The sequence below is a fragment of the Dipteris shenzhenensis genome, chromosome 25 (assembly GCF_047967505.1).
Source record: "Dipteris shenzhenensis isolate YYH24624 ecotype China chromosome 25, Dip_SZ_1.0, whole genome shotgun sequence".
Classification (NCBI taxonomy): Eukaryota; Viridiplantae; Streptophyta; class Polypodiopsida; order Gleicheniales; family Dipteridaceae; genus Dipteris; species Dipteris shenzhenensis.
The window spans coordinates 24,699,821-24,719,805 of record NC_141620.1 but is presented as its reverse complement, the minus strand read 5'-3'; the positions used below and the strand labels follow the sequence as shown (position 1 = coordinate 24,719,805).

Genomic DNA, 19,985 nt, shown 5'->3' with positions numbered 1-19,985 from the left:
CTTGGACATATCAAGGGCTTTGAGCTTGCCTATGATATCATAATCTTCCTCCTTCTTCAGAAACTATTTCCTGAAGACCCCTTCGAATTCTATCCATGTTGCAGGCTTGTGTTGGAGTTCCACCACAATAAAGCCTTTCCTGACATAAACCCTGCTGCAAGCTGTATTTTCTTGTCATCTGGATAAGGGTGAAACTGGAAGTGTACTTGCCACTTGTGCAACCAAGTGTCCACAACCTCCTTGGTACGAGACCTCTAATCTCCAGGAAAAGGATATGGAGTGATGTTCGGACCTAACACTAAGCCATGGCATCCACATGCATGAGCGCCTGAACAGTGCTAGTCAAAAGTGTGAGTGTAGTCTAAATCCCTTGGAGTTGTTGTGTCAACCCCATTTGATTCGTGTTAGCTTGCTCAAACTTTCCATCAAGAGCAATGGTGAATTCACTAAAGGCTTTCTTCATAATCAGATCATCGTAGAGACCCTAGTCATCCTTTGCATGGTAGTTCATATCTTGATCTCCCATCGCATGCGTGGGGTCTACTGAATCAGCCATATCTGAAATCTGATCTAATGAAGGGAGTAAAGTAACAGGTGGGATCGGAGCTAGAAGAGTGGAGCAAAAGAAAAAACTGTCTAGATAGGAGGCGACGAAAGAGAAGAGAGGCTGGCCGATGAAAGAGGTACGAAGCTGATGATCAGTCCGAGTCAGTGAACCCGGATACTCTTGCGGTTGGCTGTGCCATACGAAAGTCTGCTGCAAACCATACCCAGGTGACGAAATCTGCAAGGGGTGTGGAGAGGTACGCCAGCCACAAGACTTCTCACTAGATCGACATCAAGGGCAATAAATTCGAAGTGCTATTGCTGGGCATTTCCAGGCACCTCTTTCACTCAATGCTCTATGTTGTTGTTGGGACGACTACCCTCTAGTCCTCACCACCCTAACGCTCCCTCCTCCTCACCATCATCCTCGTTCCTCTTCCTCTACCTCCCCTCTTACTCGAACTCTCCTCCTTGTCTCCCACACATGGTAGTGGCTATGATGGTAGGGCCATAGCTAGGCGGAGAGCCTCCTATACTAAAAAGTAAAAAAAGTACTACATACCCAAAAATAAAGAGAGATTCAAATCCTTAGATCTAAAAAGACCGTTCCAAATCAACGGCCTAAAATTATACACATGGCCCAACGAGGGCTCAAGAAAACCAAACTTTCCCCTAGGCTGCCTTTCTTAAAGACTAACACTAACTACTATTAATAATAAGGTCTATAGTGATGGTAGTGTAGCCACACACATGTGATATCTGACCATCCATTCGTACATACATACATATAAACACGTGTGGAAGTGGGCACACGAACAAGCATCTATATGTGAATGCCCAAACAAATTAATGTCAAATGAAAGGGCTTCATTTGGGATTGTTGCTAAGTTCATGAATTACTACCAAACTCATAAATGCCAAAAAATGTGCCAATCAACAATGTCGAAAGGAGTCGACATTAAAGTTAAGGAAAAATCATCTAGGAGGTAAAAGTTGCTACTAGAAGTTGAACATATATGGCCACATTAAACTGCCATCGTTAGCACCCATACATGACAAAGACATTACAGTATTTGCCACAACAAGCTACCATACAATGGTAAGCATGGCATGTACCATGAGACCTACTTCCAAGATTGACACTTCAAAAATGAAATCAATTGAATAAGAAGTTATAATGTACAATGTTTCATCTATGTCAAAAGGAGCAATCAAGCATGCACATTCCTTACAAGGATGGCAAGGTCTTAACTCTTAGACTTTTTTTTAATGCATTATTATCCATGCAATGCTACTACTACAACATACCTTACATAGACCTCTCGTCCAACATCATTGTAACGACATCAACAATGTTGAAGAGATGAAGGAGAAAGCAAGTGTAATTTCGTTTAAAATTGCAATCATAGCAATGCCACAATGTAGAAGTACAAAATGCGAGCCAATAATATGACAATTATTGAATCCTAGGTAACGAACCCTAATGCATTCACTAACACATGTAGCTACAAGGAGAAATCTCCATCTCATTCAACCCACATGTAAGTGCTAGGAACCTTTGCCTAGATTTGATGATTGTATTTTTCAAATAGAATCTGCTTTTAACCTTAAATGCAGTGTATGTGTAGTTTTCCCATTGCTCATTTGGAAAAAAAACTGCTTCCTGCAGAGTGGCCTTGTCATATCTATAGATGGTTGCCACTGAACACCTGCATAATAAGCCTCCTACAGCAATTACTTGTGTGCTTTGAGGCAGAAAGATAACAGTAAACATTGCAACACAGTGCACTGTAAAAATTGTAAAAGAATGGCAAAACTAGCCATTGTTCTGCTGCAGGGTAAAGATAGCTTTTTCAACTTGAGCGATGCCCCAATGTAGATGACGACTTCATAAGAATAGGAACCTTATCTCCTTGCTACTTCTTAGGATAGTGACTTCAATTTCTTTGAGACATAAAATAGGCCATGAGAGATATATACTGCAGTGCTGTATGCTGCCAACTGTATTGATCAGGAAGAGAATAATCACCAAAATGAAGCTCCAAATGCATGAATCTTCCATTTAGAGAGTGCTTTGAAATCACATCTTGCCAAAGGTCAACAAACTCCTGCATTAACATCTGTGTCTTTTCTAATGATGAAACAGGAAGGTATTCCACCTGTGATATAGAGTACACCTATATCAAAATCTTTTTTATTCATGAGCTCAATGATTTACAAGAAAACAGATCTAGATGAAGTAGTCCTATGCAGGATAATCCAAAAGCATTAAAAACATCGGTAAAAATTCTAGTCTCGCAATTTCTCTCAAGTCTCACAGCAGAGAATAATAACTTCATACCTCTCTCTCTCTCTCTCTCTCTCTCTCTCTCTCTCTCTCTCGTAACACAGGCTGACTAAAGTACAATGTAGCTAATCTATGATAACTTTGGAAGGGGTACATGCAATTCCAAGAGACTCTCAGTCTACAACTGACGTTTGGTGTGTACCTTTTTTGATGTGTGTGCTTTGTCTCATAGTCCCGAGAGGGCTTCTGAAGACATTAATCTCTCTCTCTCTCTCTCTCTCTCTCTCTCTCTCTCTCTCTCATCATACGGTTCCATGACGCTCAGGCTCAACTTTCGGCTTTACGGCGCAGGTCAGCCCTACGAGACCAGCTAGCAATCTCTATGGATGAGGACCTCACCCCATTACAGGTTGAGGAGAGGCTCTCCCTGTTGCAGCAGCGGGATCAGCCCCGCAAGGAGGGGAAGTGGGCAGTAGTACGAGATGTGCGACTTCTTACAGGCCCCCATCGGGCATCCACCCCCCCTCCCACATAGGGATGCAGGGTCTGTGAGACTCAAATCTCCGAGACCCTATCTTGCACCATTTGGAACTATAATGGTACCTTATGGTCAAAACCAGGGAGCTTCTCGGAATCCTACACAGGTCGCGACAATCTTTTACAAAGAGACACATCAGAGTCCAAAGCGCTCACTACCAATTGTCAGCAGGTGCACATGGGAGTCTGCTTACAGAGATGAGACTAGAGACACAAGGGGAGTACGAGGATAAGGACGAGTAGCAGTTCTCTACAGATCCACCCTTTTGGGGACCATTTCAGTAGAGCAAAGGGATACACATTCCAGGTTTCTTGGGTGACATGTGGACAGCCGGGATCTATTTGTCGCAGTATGCTACTTCCCTCCCAAGACATCCCACTTTGCTAGAGATATTCGAGATGAGGCGGAGACATCACCATTTGCAGCCCTATGTCAGTCCATTGTTGACTTCTCGAGCCGTGGACAAGTCCTCCTAGTTGGGGCCTTCAACGCGAGGACAGGGGCCCGTCGAGGGCCCGTCGGGAACCACTCCTCGACTTCATGGATGATTCCATTCTACTGCCAGACATTCACCTTGAGGATGCAGGTATACTACGAGTTTCGGCTGACAGACGACGTCCAGTCACATCTTATGGGCAGGCCCTATTGGACCTCCACAGGATGCATGATCTCATTATTTATAATGGTCTTGACAGATGGCCCGCCTCAGGTGGTCTCACGTACTTTCCACATAGGGGAGGTTCTAGCGTTGTTGATTGCATCATGGGATCCCCTGCCCTCACATCTCACATCACTGATTTTATTGTAGCACCTCTTCCTCCAGGGGCTGATCATACCTACCTATTCTTTAGCATTTCCACTCCCCGATCGCACAGCACCCTCCACCCCACAGAGTTCTTACTCCACTTATCATGAATACACTTTGACCGCGATTACTCACCTATTTACTCAAGCCGTCTGTACATACTTCTCGCTTATATTGACTTCATACCTCTGTTAGCTGACCGCACAACCTTGATAACCCGCTCACTATACGAAGCTGCCGTCCATGCTTTTCCTCACACCACTTGCTCCACCCGCCCACCACAACCTGGACTGTACCCTGTAATAGTTGGTACGATGATGAGTGTAAAACTTTGCGCCGTCAGCTCAGATTCGAAACCAAGAACGGTCTTTCGATTGAACCAGAGACGCTAAGCAAGTATCACCCACTGGAACGTAGAGAGAAACTAGACTTCGTTCGCTGGAACGAGAAGGAACTACTAAACATTTTGTTTAGTAACAACTTTAAGCACTTTTGGCGGAGATTTCTTGAGGGACAGTCCCCCTCACTACTCACTGACACTCAAGTCTGATATAGTTACACACGCACACTATAGACATCCTAAATCAGCCAGTCCCTGACCTCTCACATTTGCCATGCCCCACTTCATGTACCCTCTTCACTAAGGGGGGTGTGAAGGACATTGTAATGAAACTTCATAATGGCCGAGCGAAGGATCATGAGAGACTATGCACTAAGTTCATTGCATATGGGATTAACCTCCTAGCCCCGATCTTAGCAAAGCTTTTCAATGACGCTGTTTGTTTAAGGTTTCCACGCACCTTGACCGTTAACACTATTTCACCCATTCACAAGGCAGGGGATCCCATGAGTCCGGAGAATTACAAGACCGTTATGATTGGACATGTCGTGTCCAAGATTTATGCATCAGTGCTTAATTCCGAGGTCAACCGATTTGCGGAGTGTCGAGGACTTAGAGCAGCAGGATAGGCTGGGTTTTGGCGTGATCATGGAACCATGGATCACATTCTCACGTTCAGATGTATCATTGAGGAGACGCGAGCACAGAAGCAGAGGGTTTACTGTTGCTTTGTGGATTTCTGCAAAGCATTTGATATGGTTCAGAGAGTCCGCTGATCCGGTGCCTATAGGATTTGGGATATGACCAGGAGATCATTTGGGATGTCATGGCACTTTACGAGAGTCTCAGGCAAAGTACACGTAGACTAAGTTTAAGATCTCACCATCCCCTGGGCCTCTATCCCCTCTCTCTCACTCCATCTGAAGTAACCCACTCGTGTTAATGCTGTAGAAGACCAGATAGGGCTCGTCACAATCCTATAAAAGACTCTTAGAGGGACTCGTATCTGGAGAATCACCCAAACCAGCATGGAGGATTTATGGCATATAGGGTCCTACCAAGCCGCTCCTACCATATTTCCAAGATGGTCTCCTCGATCTCTTGAATCCAGCTATTGGCTCCTCTTAGGTGGGCAAGCACACTCAACCTCTCCTCGGGCTGCTAGGGAAGCTGACTCCATGCCCCCAGGGATCTTGCTTGACCAATGTCCCACTATGCCCACCAAAATGTACACATGTTATCCCACCATACGTGCCCCAACATGCAACCCTTCTGAACTTGGACTTCTGGTAGCTGCATGAGAGATGCCGCCACACTCTCATCAAGCTTTGCATTAGTGGCGACCCCTTGCTTATGAAACGGGCCTCTGCGAACATCCATTAGTGAGAACTGCTACCATTGTCCTCGCAGGTCAAGAGGCTACTCATCAAGGGGTTCGAGATGACAGACTTCGAATCTCTCCACTACTTCCTTGGGATTGAGGTCAAGCTGAACAAGGACAGCATTTTCATCTCGCAGGAGAAGTACTGTCAGGAGATACTGAAGCGGTTCAAGATGGAGGCACAAAGGTTGTGACACCAATGGAGGCCAGCCAGAAGTTGAGCATTCATGACTCTTCAAATATAAAGATTCCGGCAAGTATTGATAGTTGGTGGGTAGCATGCTTTATCTAACCAACACCAGGCCGGACATCTCCTTAGCGGTTGGGCTACTATGTCAGTTTTCTGCGAAACCCAGGGGGTGTCGTTGGAAGGCAGGTCTAGGAGTGCTGGGGTATCTGAAGGGTACTTGCACATACGGGATTACATACACCACACGGAATGAGTTATGCGGATTCTGTGACTCAGATCGGGCAGGTGATAGCGTACACTAGGCGTTCAACAACAGGATATTGTTTTGTGCTCCTGGAAAATGGACGACCCCTCTAGTCGACTCCTAGGGCTGGAGGCCAGCCCTCTATGGCTGGCTGACTGACCTGGCAGTCGGCCTTTTGCTGGCCCCAACCAAACCCCCCTGGGCAGCCTATATAAGGGGCTGCCAGGGGATTCATTCCTCTTCTGCTCCTACGCAATATGGCCCTGCTGTGCAGTCTCCTTGCTGCCCTGCTGCCGCCCAACAGTCCCTTCCCAGCCCCCTATGATCTAATGCCCCCTTGTCCCCTCCAATCGGTGGCTCACAGGTGGGGACATCGATCTCTAACACCCCCTCTCAATGACGCAACTATGGGCCAATCCCCATACGTCGAATGAGGTGTTCCATCTGCTCCCTTGGGAGCACCTTTGTGAAGAGTCAAGACATCTGATAAATTGTCGGCAGTCGGACAGTACATGAGCTCCATGACGTCGATGATGGATGAGCTCCTGTACGAAGTGGTAATGGACTTCAATGTGCTTCGTCCATGCATGAAACACAGGGTTCTTCGCGATGGCAATGCAACCCTGGTTGTTGCACACAACCACCGTCACCTCCTCTTGAGTCATGTCCATATCCTCAAGCCACAACGTCTCACATGCTGCAGTGCAAGAAGCTCGGTACTCTGCCTCTATAGAAGAAAGGGCAATTGAGGGTTGTTTCTTGCTCAGCCAAGAGATGGCCCCTGATCCACCTGCCTGCCCCTTTAAATGCCCCCCTTCCCCCTCACTACACTCATCCAAAGCTTGCCAAAGCCTTCCACCACAGGCAGCGCATCTAGGAGGACTAGTAGAGAGAGTTCTCAGTCCGGTTTATCCCAGCCTTGCTGGATGTTTTGTAGTGCTCACAGTTGAGCCTGTTTTTTCCCACTTATTGGTAGATGAGTATACTCTTGAGTTGTCTTCTTTCCTTTGCTATTCCGTCTGCATGATCAAACCAATCTGTTTTTCTATCTTCTGCAAATAAGCAGGACTTGTTTGAGCATAGGCACTCATAGCATGAAAGGTCTATTGGAAATAGAAGATAGAATTACTCATCCTCAGGATAACCTTCAGCTCCAAGTAGACTACCTCTCTTGATCACAATGATGCTCACCTCACTCAGTATCTCTCAAGCCTGCTGATGAATATACTTTGGAAGTCGCTGAGTGACGCCTGTAACTTGCATTACAATGCAGGAAGATGTGGGGATAATTAAAAGTGTTACTTATGTCTGAGAATGCCTGTTGACCCAAAATATGTCCCACCTACGCAACGTCCCCCTTCCCCCAAAACTTAACCTGCTTTTTCTCACGATCATAAGATCTTTTAACAGACACCTGGTCTTCCACTGTTAACATATGTCATTTGCAAGTTCCTTTCTTATATTAATTGATTTACAAAAAATAGAGAGTTGAGAAACCAAAATAAAACAACAAAAGAGCCCTCTGCAGCTGAGCAAGACTTTCTTAGGCATATGCACTCAGACAATGAAAAGTCAAAAGTACAGAACACAGAAGAGCACAAATCTACAAGATACCTCCATGACAATCCCACGAAGGCTCTCATTGTTCAGCACTGCCCTGCCTGCTTTTATGTGAAAATCTCCTAGTTGATACTGAAAACCCTACAGAAAAAAAAAAAGTGTCAAACATGATATCCAACTTGTGATAGGCCTTTTTGGTTCTACAACACATGCTCACTAGAATACTTTTGAGAACCAGAACCCCTGAAGCCTTTGTGCTTTTTAAATTTAACCAAAGCTTTTTCAAGATCCCAACATGTATAGCGGAAGAACAACGATGCATAAGGAGACTGCATAGTCCTTGCCTCAAACAAAAAAGTAAGCCGATTTCTGTAAGTTTGAAGTTTCTCCATGATTTCTTGGATGTTTGAATCTGCCTCCACAACCATATGCTCAGTTCGCAAGATGAAAAAATGTTTGCTTGGGTTCTCCGAAAAGGCCACTCCAAGTAGATCCCGTGCACAGTCAACAGGGACAGATGTATCTGCTGCATCTCATGAAAAAATAGTGTATCATAGCACTCCCATGGAAAAAGAGAAAAGAAAACCCCCTCTATTATATATACATACACACACACATAAAGTCAAACATGTGTGCTTTTGTGCATGCACACACACGCATGCACATTCATACAGTTATGTGTGCATGTGTGTGTGTGTGTGTGTGTGTGTGTGTGTACACACACACACACATATACATACACACATGCACACGCACACTTTTGGATCGTTTCCCAAACTTGGCCAACTAAAATACCAGAGCCATTGCAGGGTTGACTTAAAAAGAGCTCCCTTCCCAAGGCATCAAATCATAAGCTCCATAATGCATATCATGATTAAAGCACACATATACCCATCACTCCCACTTGATTCAACAGGAATTTTAAGTCAGCTAAACAAGCATAGAGATTTGCAGTACACAGGCATGTTCATAAAAATGCTTGAATAAATCTTTTTTCATAATAGCACTCTATGCATATTGTATGATGGAATGGTAATAAGCATGGTCATTTGCTAGATGAAACATGTACTCAACACAATAAAGCACACATATAGTATGTTGGAATGGTCGTAAGCATGGTCATTTGCTAGATGAGCCTCGACATTGAAGTTCAACACGGAGTGTCTGTACGATTACTATGGCATTTAATCTGCCTGCACAATGCCCAAAACTTGTAAATTATTGACCAGCAACTTTATACACAAGGAGAAACAACGATCCCACAGCATCCATTTGACAATTACTGTCATTAATTAGTGCTAAAAGAAACTATACAATGCTGACGTGTAACCAAGAATATTGTAATGAGTAATAAGAGAAAAAATGTTATTGATGCTCATATGCCCACTACCATATAGTCTATAGAAACTCCTTCAAAGGCAGTTTATTTTATCAGATTATGAAAAGTCACATTATTGGAACCACCCTCTAAGTACTGCTCAGTTCTTAGTTGCTAACCTGGAAAGACCAACTGGTCACATGCAGGATCAACTTTAGGGATCAGCCAAGGTCAGGCACATAGCTAGAGGCCCCAGGTACTTCAGCAGGCATCTATCATGCCACAGGGTGGTTGTCCACATAGCAGGCAATTGGCCAATCACATGGTAGATGGGCAGGTGGGGATACTATCAGCCCCTCACTAGGACCTTATAAACTGGTAGGGGTCACTGAAAGAATATATGCAAAATTTCACAAAAAAGATTTGGGAATCGTTAATTGGAGTTTGAAGAGATGTAGAAAGAAAATTCATGAGTCAGCACGAATATGTTAATAACTACTCAAATACTCAAAAAGTTATAAACTGGGATGGGTCACTGAAAAAGCATACTTGCAAAATTTCACAAAAAAGATTTGGGAATCGTGAATTGGAGTTTGAAGAGATGTATAAAATTCATGAGTCAGCACGAATATGTAAATACTCAAAAAGTTATAGTATGCAAGATTGCAAACCAGTAATGAAACAGAATCTGGAAGTGACGAGAGGAGAAGAAAAACTAATACTCAATAAAAGGCATTACAGGGAGTATGGATCAAAGCCAAACACATTGAAACAGGCCCTGCTTCAAGCTCCCTGCTAGTCCCCCTCCTCCCTCCTCGCCTCCTGTCACGCCGCCCTTCCCTTCTGCTCCCCCACCTCCCATTCTCTCACCACGCCACACCCTGCCACTCTCCCACCTCCCCGCCTCCCATCGTGCAGCCCCCTCTTTTCTGCTCCCTGCATCCTGTGCTCCCACCCCCCCCTTCCGTTCCCCCGCCTCCCGTCGTGTGGCCCCCCTGTCTGCTCTCCTGTCTCCCCGCCTCCAATTGTGCCGTCCCCTCCCTCTGGACAGCCCGCAAGGCTGCTCCCCCTTTTCTTCCTGCTCCTGCTGCTGGTCGTGGCCCCACTGCAGGTTACCGGATTTCCCCCCCCTCCCCTCCCCTTTACCCCAGGTTGGAACCAGCCAGCATTGGCTGGCTTGCTGGGCTGGAGCAAAGCCTGCAAGGTTTGCATTGCCTTGCCTTTGCTGGGGCCTCCCATCGTGTGGCCCCCCTGTCTGCTCTCCTGTCTCCCCGCCTCCAATTGTGCCGTCCCCTCCCTCTGGACAGCCCGCAAGGCTGCTCCCCCTTTTCTTCCTGCTCCTGCTGCTGGTCGTGGCCCCACTGCAGGTTGCCGGATTTCCCCCCCCTCCCCTCCCCTTTACCCCAGGTTGGAACCAGCCAGCATTGGCTGGCTTGCTGGGCTGGAGCAAAGCCTGCAAGGTTTGCATTGCCTTGCCTTTGCTGGGGCCAGGACAGCAGCTGTGAGTTGCTGCATCTAGCCCTTTTTTTCTCCCTTGCTGGCTGTTTTCTGGACAGCTCGTGAAGGTTTTCCTAGGGTGGCTGTATTCTGCAGACCCCCCCTTTTTTTCCCTTCTTTCCATGTCCTATTCCCTCCTTCATCCCCTCCCTTCGTCCCTTACGCCTTTCTTCCTTTTTGCTAGCAAGAGCTGCTCTTGCTTCGTTCTTTGGGGACTGTATATCTTGGTGGTGACCTTTTCTTGTCTAGCTAGAAGGGCTCTCATGGAAGCTCCCTCGACTCCCTGGAGGACCAGCAACAGGTTCAGATTGCCATACAGTCTTTGCAAGACAAAGCAGTAGTGGGATACATTGTAGTAGGTAGAAGATTGGATCCAAGCGAGCTTGGAATTAGAGGGTGACTATATTCAGGAGGTCATCTATTGGAGAGGGGTCTTTCTTCTCTAGCTAAGTTCCCCCAACACTATCCTCTTATGAAGCAAAGTCCCATTTTCCTTTCCCCCATCTTATTTTCTCCATGCCGTTTCACAATTGACAGCATGGAGACAACACACCATGTGCCATGGTATCTAGTGACTTTGCTTCCTGGGGCTTCCAAAGGAATTTCTTGCATCGAAGCTTGTTTCAGCACCGTGCTAGACTCCCCGCCTAAAACAGATGATGGTGGTCCGAGGCTCAGGGTGATCACGGATTTCCCAGAGTGCCTGCCCAACGAGATGGGGGGGAGTTTCAGACGGAGGGTCAAGGCCTCAAGCCTCCCAAGGCAGTGCCTCAGGTGGAGACAAACGGACCGCTTGGCAAGAGCCTACCCTCGCAGTGCAAGTCGTGCCTCCACCCATTTGAGGAGGAAGGTCAAGAAGGATAGACCTCCCTGCCCCAACAGACAGAAGTAGAGTTGCAAACTCTTTGGGTTGAGCAACCACAAGAAACTAAGCACAACAGCTACAAAGAACTAAAGATGCCATGCACGCCAATGACAATAGGCGAGCATGAGGCCCCCACTAGTCCCCCCAACAGAAGAGGAGCACACAAATTGAATTGCCTTAGTTTCCCCAGACTTCTAACGAAGAGGTCTTCTTCGATCTTCTGACAGGCCCTCTACCTCTCAGGGGCTCCCAGCTGGCTCAAGGCCTGGCAGCGAAGGCCAAGGGCACTATGCTGGATGAATTGATCTCCTTATACTCACACACTAACCTATGTATTAACATGAGACTAACCACAGTGCAATAAAGAATAAAAAGAAGTCTTTCAGTTTCTGGAAACCCTCCTATATACTGAAGTATTCCTGTAAGCATAAGTTATCATGTGAAATATTATAGTATTATTTGTGAATTTCCGCTTTCTCTGTCCATATGTCATGAGGAAAATCTGACACAAGATTGTTGGTTATGTACGCCCGTTATGGGCTCGATCTACGACATATACCTTGGAAAAGAGGTCCTAGCTTTCCGTTCAAAGTGTGGCGCTTCATAAAGTACTTAATCTTTTGAATGTACAATACCTCTAAAAATGGGACGATACTGTGCAGTTGTGACTTGCCACCGTCCAGCCCGTGTGGCATTTATACTCTCAATACATTTCATAATGTCCAGAAGAGTTTGGCTGCTCACTTGCGTCCCTGGTCCTGGCTGCCAGTGAAGGAGCCTGCAGAAGAGGTATGATGTGAAAATCCTAAATCCAAAAGGAAGGACAAAAGCTGAGCCGTAGGCTATCTAAAGTCTTTGACTGAGATGTACAACAGATGGGCAAGTCGAGTAGCAACTACTTTCTTGTCGTTAGAAGCACGAAAGTAGACTACCATTTTACAAAATGAGCCTACCATTTAACAGGCATGGTGTCTTGCAAGATTTACGCCAAATCAGAGCTAGAACTCCAGTAATTCACAAGGTAGCGATCGGGTTATTGAAATAAATGTAAACGCTCCAACAAAGTTCGTTCTGTATCGATTCTCCAACTACATGAAACAATGAAGACAACACGCAGCAGCAGTGCCGTGCATTTAAAGCTTTGAAAAGAAACTTTTTCACAACTTATCCTAGAAATTTAGGAGCTCAAAGATGCTTTCCCGGTCCGAATTTAGCATATCGCGCTCCGGGAAATGCGGATTGGTCGGCTGCCCGCATTCGATTCCCTTGTTGTTAGCTACAAATATATGTCATTTGCAAACATATATAATCATGAATATCAAATCAACACACCATGACCCACAACAGACATAAGATTTAGACTCTATACAAAAATACCCCAATCTCTGTTCTAGAAGATGCCCACCTAATTATGCCTTGATAGGCCCAAAGGAAAAATGGCATGAAAACAAGTTATCATAGAAAAACAACATATACTATGAGAATGGAGAAATAAATCTAGTGTAACTAAGCATGAAGATGACAAAGACTCAAATCATTAACAAAAAATGTAGAATACCACCAAAATCCACAAAGAAAGCATGCATAGAGATGCATACTTTCATTCTAACTGATATAGAGAACTAACCACAACTTATCTATAAAGATTTATGTACCATAGAAATGAACTAGCAAAAATAACAAAACAAATGATTGCGCTAGAATTGAGTACACAAAGCAAACAAATACACATAATGTGAGCTCGAAATTTTATATCTTAACAAGGGTTAAAATGCACATTCACATTTCCAATGTTTGAAATAGCGCAATGTGGCACATATTTTGAGTGTTTGTTCTATCTACCAACTATTTTGGCAAAAATGGCATTGGAATGGTTTGATCCATTGGGAATGGTTTGATCCATACTCAAGGAAACATTTCACAACATGCATAGAAATGAAAGAAGCTTTTTAAAGATAATTTAATGCAAAGCTCTTAGTTTATAGTTTATCATTTGAGATTTAAAAGGATTGTTTCCAATGTTTGTAATAGTGCAATGTGGCACATTTTTTGAGTGTTTGATCTATCTATCAACTACTTTGGCAAAAGTCACATTGGAATGGTTTGATCCATATTCAAGGAAACATTTCACAACATGCATAGAAATGAAAGAAACTTTTGAAAGATAACTTAATGCAAAGCTCTTAGTTTATAGTTTATCATTCTTTTAATAAGGAATTTGAAGTTACTTTCATGAAAAAATGAAAAAGAAAGATGTTTTTAATAGGCATCAACTATATAGTTTTTAGCATTTATAAACTTGTTGTAAAAAAATCATATGTTTAGTAGTAATAAGATATCTAGTTTATAAAAATAGTAAAAAAGGTAAATGTTTTTGAAAGAAGGTATCTACGTGCTAGTGGGGAGTCTGTGTATGCCTACTCATAACTACTCACATATGGATACAAAATATCTATGTCACATGTGCCAATGAGGGGACCACGTATGCTGACCCATAACTACTCGCACATGGATGTAAAATATTAGATAATGTATTATAGTTTATAGGTATTTATTAGGAAAAGAGAAATACTTGACTTTGGCCAATTGTGGCTCGCATTTGCCAGCTCATAACATCCCGTTGAAAGTCTAGCCAATCATGTAGCTTGCGATTGCCAGTGTGTATCAACCTGCAAATTACATGCTACAGAATGTTATGGACCACACTTGCTTAGTTGCTAGTAAGACACAATTTGTGACATATTATATCATGCATTTTTGTGTAGTTTGTAATACTTTATTTTCATAATAATTCGCTGAACTTATGCTAGGAATGTCTAACGTAGCTAAGTGTTCTTTACTCTGTAGATCTGAACAAAGAATCATGATAAGTGCACATGTATGTATCACTGGATATTGCACGAGTATACCGACATTCGTGTACAGAGCATGCTGTCACAAATGATCATAGTGTTGATAGATGCTTACTCGAGAGAGAGTGAAACATGGGAAAAGGAAACTTGTCATCCCATGCCTATTTCATGGGTGGATTACCAGGTCTATAACTTGGGGCACCAACTCAATATGTAATATGTTACTACCCTTATCCAAAATCTAGGGTATGGGGGGATAGGGTCCATAAATAATATGCATGGATTTCCTTAAAAAATTTCAAATATGCAAGGGAAAAATATGAAAATTTCATGTCCTCCCTCCCACAAAATATAAGGTATATACCTTGAAAGATATGCGAGATTTTAAGATTTGTACATATTTTTCATAATATGTGAGGCCCAAGGGGTGGGGGGGTCTTTTGGATGAGGGGGGGTAAAACAAAAAATACACTAAAATATGAAAACCCATCCCCTTTCAAATGAATGTAACTTTTTCATGTGTTACCCAAATTTCAAGATGTAAAGACATATTTGAAGCTCTTTTAGTGTAGAACACAACTATGTTAATTTGAATAATTTCTACGCATGGCATATTGTTAAATTCATCTCATTCTCAAGATTTTGTTAGGTTTTCTTACTAAAGGGAGTTGGCACCCCAAGGTCTATAACCATCCAATTATGTCAGGAGGGGGCAAGACAATTGTATGGTTACTCTTTCTCGAGGTCTAGTGCAGTTACATTGTTTTTTGAAGACATATTAATGACATAGTCTTGGATTGCTCAAAACATATTAATGATCTAAGATTGTTTATCTCCTTCACATGATAACAATTATGGTGGAGAGAGAAGATATGATAGGAGAACAACAACCGTAGAATGAGGCTCATGGATGGGGGCAAAATTTTATGAAACCGCAACATTTTGTTACAATGTTAGGTCGTCAGAAGTGGAGGTGCAATGTTTACAACCGACTGCTTATAGGATCTACCTTAAGGATAAGAAACATTTGATGGGTGATGAAGAAAAACAAATAAAGAGATGTGAGGGACTAGGTGTCGAATTTGTTGCTGCTGCAATCTTACGAGGGGTTACTCATGAAGAAAGTGGTATACCATGTGCAGAGCCTAAAGTTGTAAATGAGTGATTATTTGACATGTGCAACTATGAGAATGTAGTGTGACAAATTACAATAATTTAGAGTATGGAAATTGCAAATCAATTGCTGATTTCATTCATGCCTTCTTTGGTGAAACGTGAAAAGGTCTAGATGTTGTAGACTATTTATAATGTGACAAAATCTTTCAAATGTTTAAAATAGTTCTGTCATATGGTTAGAAAGTAGTCATTGGGCATGAGAGAACTATCACATAGACATAAGTTTTTCTAGCTATTGCATTAGTGTGTGTGAAATGCTAACATTTGTGCATGGAGCATGATGTCATGAATGATCATAATGTAGATAGATGCCACTCAGGAGAAAGCGAGACATGGGAAAAGGTAACTTGCCATCCCATGCCTATTTCTGTAGGTAGATTACCACGTCTATAACCATCCAATTATGTTGGGAGGGGGCAAGACAATCGGATGGTTGCTCTGTCTCTAGGTGTAGTGCACTTATAAAATGTGGTCAGCATAATGCTGAGTAAAATTATTCTTTTGATGCAAGACAAATTGTTAAATAAATTTGAAGAAGCCAGGAAACTATTTTTGTTGGATGACTTATTGAGAAATTAATTTTGATGTAATATAGGAAACTAATTGTGCGACAAAGGATATAAAACCTTTGCACATTACTGAACTATTTATATGTATATATAGAAAAGAACATGGCCCCAGAGAAATGAGGGAGAAACCCTGCAAAGGCACATGATTATGTTACACTCCTAATTGCCATGAAGTGGAGATGAAACATTTGCCATGAAGAGTACATAGGTTCAAGTACTAAAATACGTAAATACTTCCTAGGAAATCATCTCATCAAAAACAACATCTCTACTCACTGTAAACTTACGAGTAGAATGGTTATAGCATCTATACCCTTTTTGCTAGAGAGAATAACCAATAAAGATGCACTTCTCAGCTTTTGGATCTCAACTCATCTGGCACATGAACATAGGCAATGCAACCAAAAACTTTCAAATGAGAAATATATGGTTTCCTACCAATATACCTCTCCTCTAGCGTCATGCCATGTATTGCTGCAGTGGGAGTCCTATTCATTATGTAGACTGCTGTAGCAACTGCTTCAGCCCAATAATAATCTAGCAGGTCTTTTTCGTTGAGCAGGGAATGAGATACCTCTCCAATATGCTAGTTTTTCCTTTTTGCAAGTCCATTTTGCTGTGGTGTATGATTGCATGAATATTGCTGCTTTATGCCATGCTCCTGGAGGAACCTTGCAAACTCATTTGAGAGGTACTCTTCCCCTTCATCTGACGTTAGGCATTTTATTTGCAGGCCTGATTCTTTCTCAACCATAGCTTTAAAAGCTTTAAAATGCCCAAACACTTCACTTTTCTTTTTCATAAAATACACCCAAACTTTTCTGCTATAGTCATAAATAAAAGTGAAAATAATGATAGCCTCCAATAGATGTAGCTTTAGTAGTCCACACATCAGAGTGGATTAATTCCAATGGCCTCTTACTCTCTTGAACATGTCTAGGAAATGGTTTCCTTGCCTATTTTCCAAATTGATATGCTTCACATACCTTATGCATTTCTGTAACCTTGAACTTAAGCAATCCTGCAACAATATTTTGGGCCTACATTAATTTAAGTCGTTGTACATTAACATGACCAATGCATTTATGCCAGATATCAATATCTGCAACTACACCGGTCCCATGTGCAAACATTGCTGCACTCAATTCAAGCATGTCCGCATCCAATATAAACATCTTGCCCTTCTTCTTCCCTTTTGCTATCAAGCAATCTTTATTTTTCATATCCTCAACAAAGCATCCATGAGGATTAAATTTGACCTACAAGCCCTGCTCAACCATTTGACCAACAAAAACCAAGTTCTTGGTGATATTCGGGACATGAAATACATCAGACAGGCATTTCTTTTTCCCATCCTGCATAGACAAAGGAATTTTACCAATCTGCACAATAGGATGTGCAGTATCATCACCACTCTCCACAAATCCTGGTCTTTCCATTTTCCTTACATCCTACATCCATTCTACATGACCTGTCATGTGGTTTGATGCACTTGAGTCAACATACCACACATCATTGCTTTCTTCTGCACTTGTCACAGAATTGGTCATGTGCTGCACCATAAACGAATGCTCATTTCTGTCATCACCCTGTCTACTAGAGGATGCATAATTGCCTTGCTGCAATTTTCCATTCATGATGTCATTTTGCTTTTTGTAGCAGTCTTTAGCCATGTGACCCATTTTACCATAGTAGTAGCATTCAACATTGTTGTTTGCATTTTGGCCTCTCTGCCATCCACCACAACCTCTTTGGCTCCCCCTGCCTCTAAAGTTACCACGTCCTCCTCCATAGGATTGGTTTTCTTGAATTTGATGCATATTTTGATTTCTACCATGGCCTCCAGATCCGGCCTGCTCTACCTCTACCTCTAACTCTTCCAGCATTTGAGTAGAAGATAGTTTCTTTTGAAGTTCCTCCTGAAGAAGATGCACCACCATTTCTCTGCTTTTCAGAATTAGGAGAGCAATCAACTCCCCAAAATCAGAAAAATTCTCACGGACAGCAATGGATGTCCGGAACTGTGCATAATCTTTTCTTAGACCATTCAAGGTCACAGAAACTAAATCATCATCTTCCACTAGCGACCTAATGGAAGCAAGTGCATCGGTAATCTTCTTCACCTTCATGTGGTAGTCATTGATGCTCATATTTTCTCTCTGCACATTATGCAACTTCTTCTTGAGCTGCATTTTCTTGGCTTGCATATTTGTGCTATACATTTTTGTCAAAGTATCCCATGCCTCCTTCGGCGTGCTTGCATCCTGAATATGCACAATCATAGAATCTGAAATACTAATAGACAGCCAGTACATAACTTTCCTAGCTCTCTCATGCCAGCCTTTAAATGCTTGCAACTCTTGTTGATTGGGAACATTAGGAATAACTGGTTCTTGTTCAACTCTAGTAATGAACTCCCAATAGCCTTTTCCCTTAAGGAAATTCATCATTCTAAACTTCCATGCTAGGAAGTTGTTCTTGTCAAGATTTTCAGTGACTATCTGTGAAAGAGCATTAGATGCCATTACAGAACATTGCAAAAATATTTTGTCACTGCAAAAAACAACTTCTGCCTCACAAGGGCAAATCTGCAAAACTGAAGAAAGTGGTATTTGACCACACAGTCACTTCCTAGTGAAGATTTTGCATCAACAGGCAATAAGAATGATTCTGTCACTCCCAATATCTCTGCGCATAGGCATACGATGCAATTTTTGCGGCAACTTTTCATCGACCTGCAGAATAGTGGTCGCACAGCAAAAACAGGGCACCTTTCTGAGTGCCTACGAAAAACTTCAACCACCAAAACGGGCCTCAAAATGGCCTCGAATCACACTGCGAAGGGCATCCCAATCTAAGACAGTGCACTCTTGCACTTTCTGGCTGTGCTACCTGTAGAGATTTGCTCCCAAACTTGAAAAAGGAAAGCAACACTGATCCTCTTACCACGACACCGCGAACTTGGTTTGCTTTCTTGAGCTCCTTACCACGAACCAAGCTTTGATACCATGTGAAGAGAGTGAGAGAGGTAAGGAGTCGCACTTGCAGCTTTCTCACATACATAATGGGGGAATACACACAAAGGTGGAGGCTGAAAACAGTTTTCCTCTCCTTAGCTGTGAAAGCCAAAAGAACTCTCTCTAAGTACAAAAGGAATAGATGAACCCTATATGTGTGTCTCAAACCAAACTCAGCTAACCTAGGTGGCATACTAGCTGAGCCACTAACTAGAGTACATAAAGATAGCTGTCATCCAGCTATTATTCATGGGCGGTGTACCAACCACATCTGTAGCTAACAATTCAGTGACATAAATGCACAAAGGTCACCTTGGCATATCACGAGTGGAGCTCGATATCTCAACATTAAGAGGGGTGGGAATGAAGAGGGAGACTATGGCACAAGGGGGAAGGGAGAGGGGGAAGAGAAGCATGTACATGATGAGAGGCGACATGTAGAGATGGAGACATCAGGGGAAGAGAGTCATGCTTTATTTGAAAGGAAGGATGGGGGAAATCAAAATACTAGGATGGTGACTATACAAGAATGAGCATGTCACATCAAGGAATAGCCCCCTCCTTTTATAGCCAAAAGAGGGGGTCTCTCCTAATAAATGCCACCCCCCCACATGCATGGTGTGGGAGGAGGCTCCTTCCATGTGAGCTTGGTGGGTACACACTCTCAATTGTGTGTGACAAGCCTTTTCCCTCAATTCAACCCCCATATCCTATAGTGTATCAAACTCCCATGGCTTTTTCCTATATTTTAATACACAAACATGGAGGCTCCACTCCACGCTGATTCCTTGTGAGAGCAA

General features: G+C 43.0%; 1 protein-coding gene across 5 annotated transcripts; it reads right to left on the bottom strand.

Moving 5' to 3' along the window:
- Window positions 1–1,941: 1,941 nt before the first annotated feature.
- LOC147885647 (mediator of RNA polymerase II transcription subunit 20a-like) lies at window positions 1,942–12,752 on the bottom strand. 5 transcript variants are annotated; one of them, XM_087396515.1, is made up of 5 exons: window positions 12,558–12,752; window positions 12,207–12,349; window positions 8,236–8,417; window positions 7,946–8,032; window positions 1,942–2,723 (listed from the first exon to the last, which is right to left on the bottom strand). In XM_087396515.1, exons 2-5 carry the CDS (start codon window positions 12,286–12,288, stop codon window positions 2,484–2,486), a joined length of 591 nt encoding a protein of 196 aa, XP_087252641.1. In that variant the 5' UTR covers window positions 12,289–12,349; window positions 12,558–12,752; the 3' UTR covers window positions 1,942–2,483. The 5 variants fall into 5 exon arrangements, with proteins under 5 accessions (XP_087252641.1, XP_087252637.1, XP_087252638.1 ...); XM_087396511.1 differs by having other exon boundaries at window positions 1,946–2,723; window positions 12,525–12,751; XM_087396512.1 differs by having other exon boundaries at window positions 1,947–2,723; window positions 8,236–8,414; window positions 12,525–12,749.
- Window positions 12,753–19,985: the final 7,233 nt, after the last annotated feature.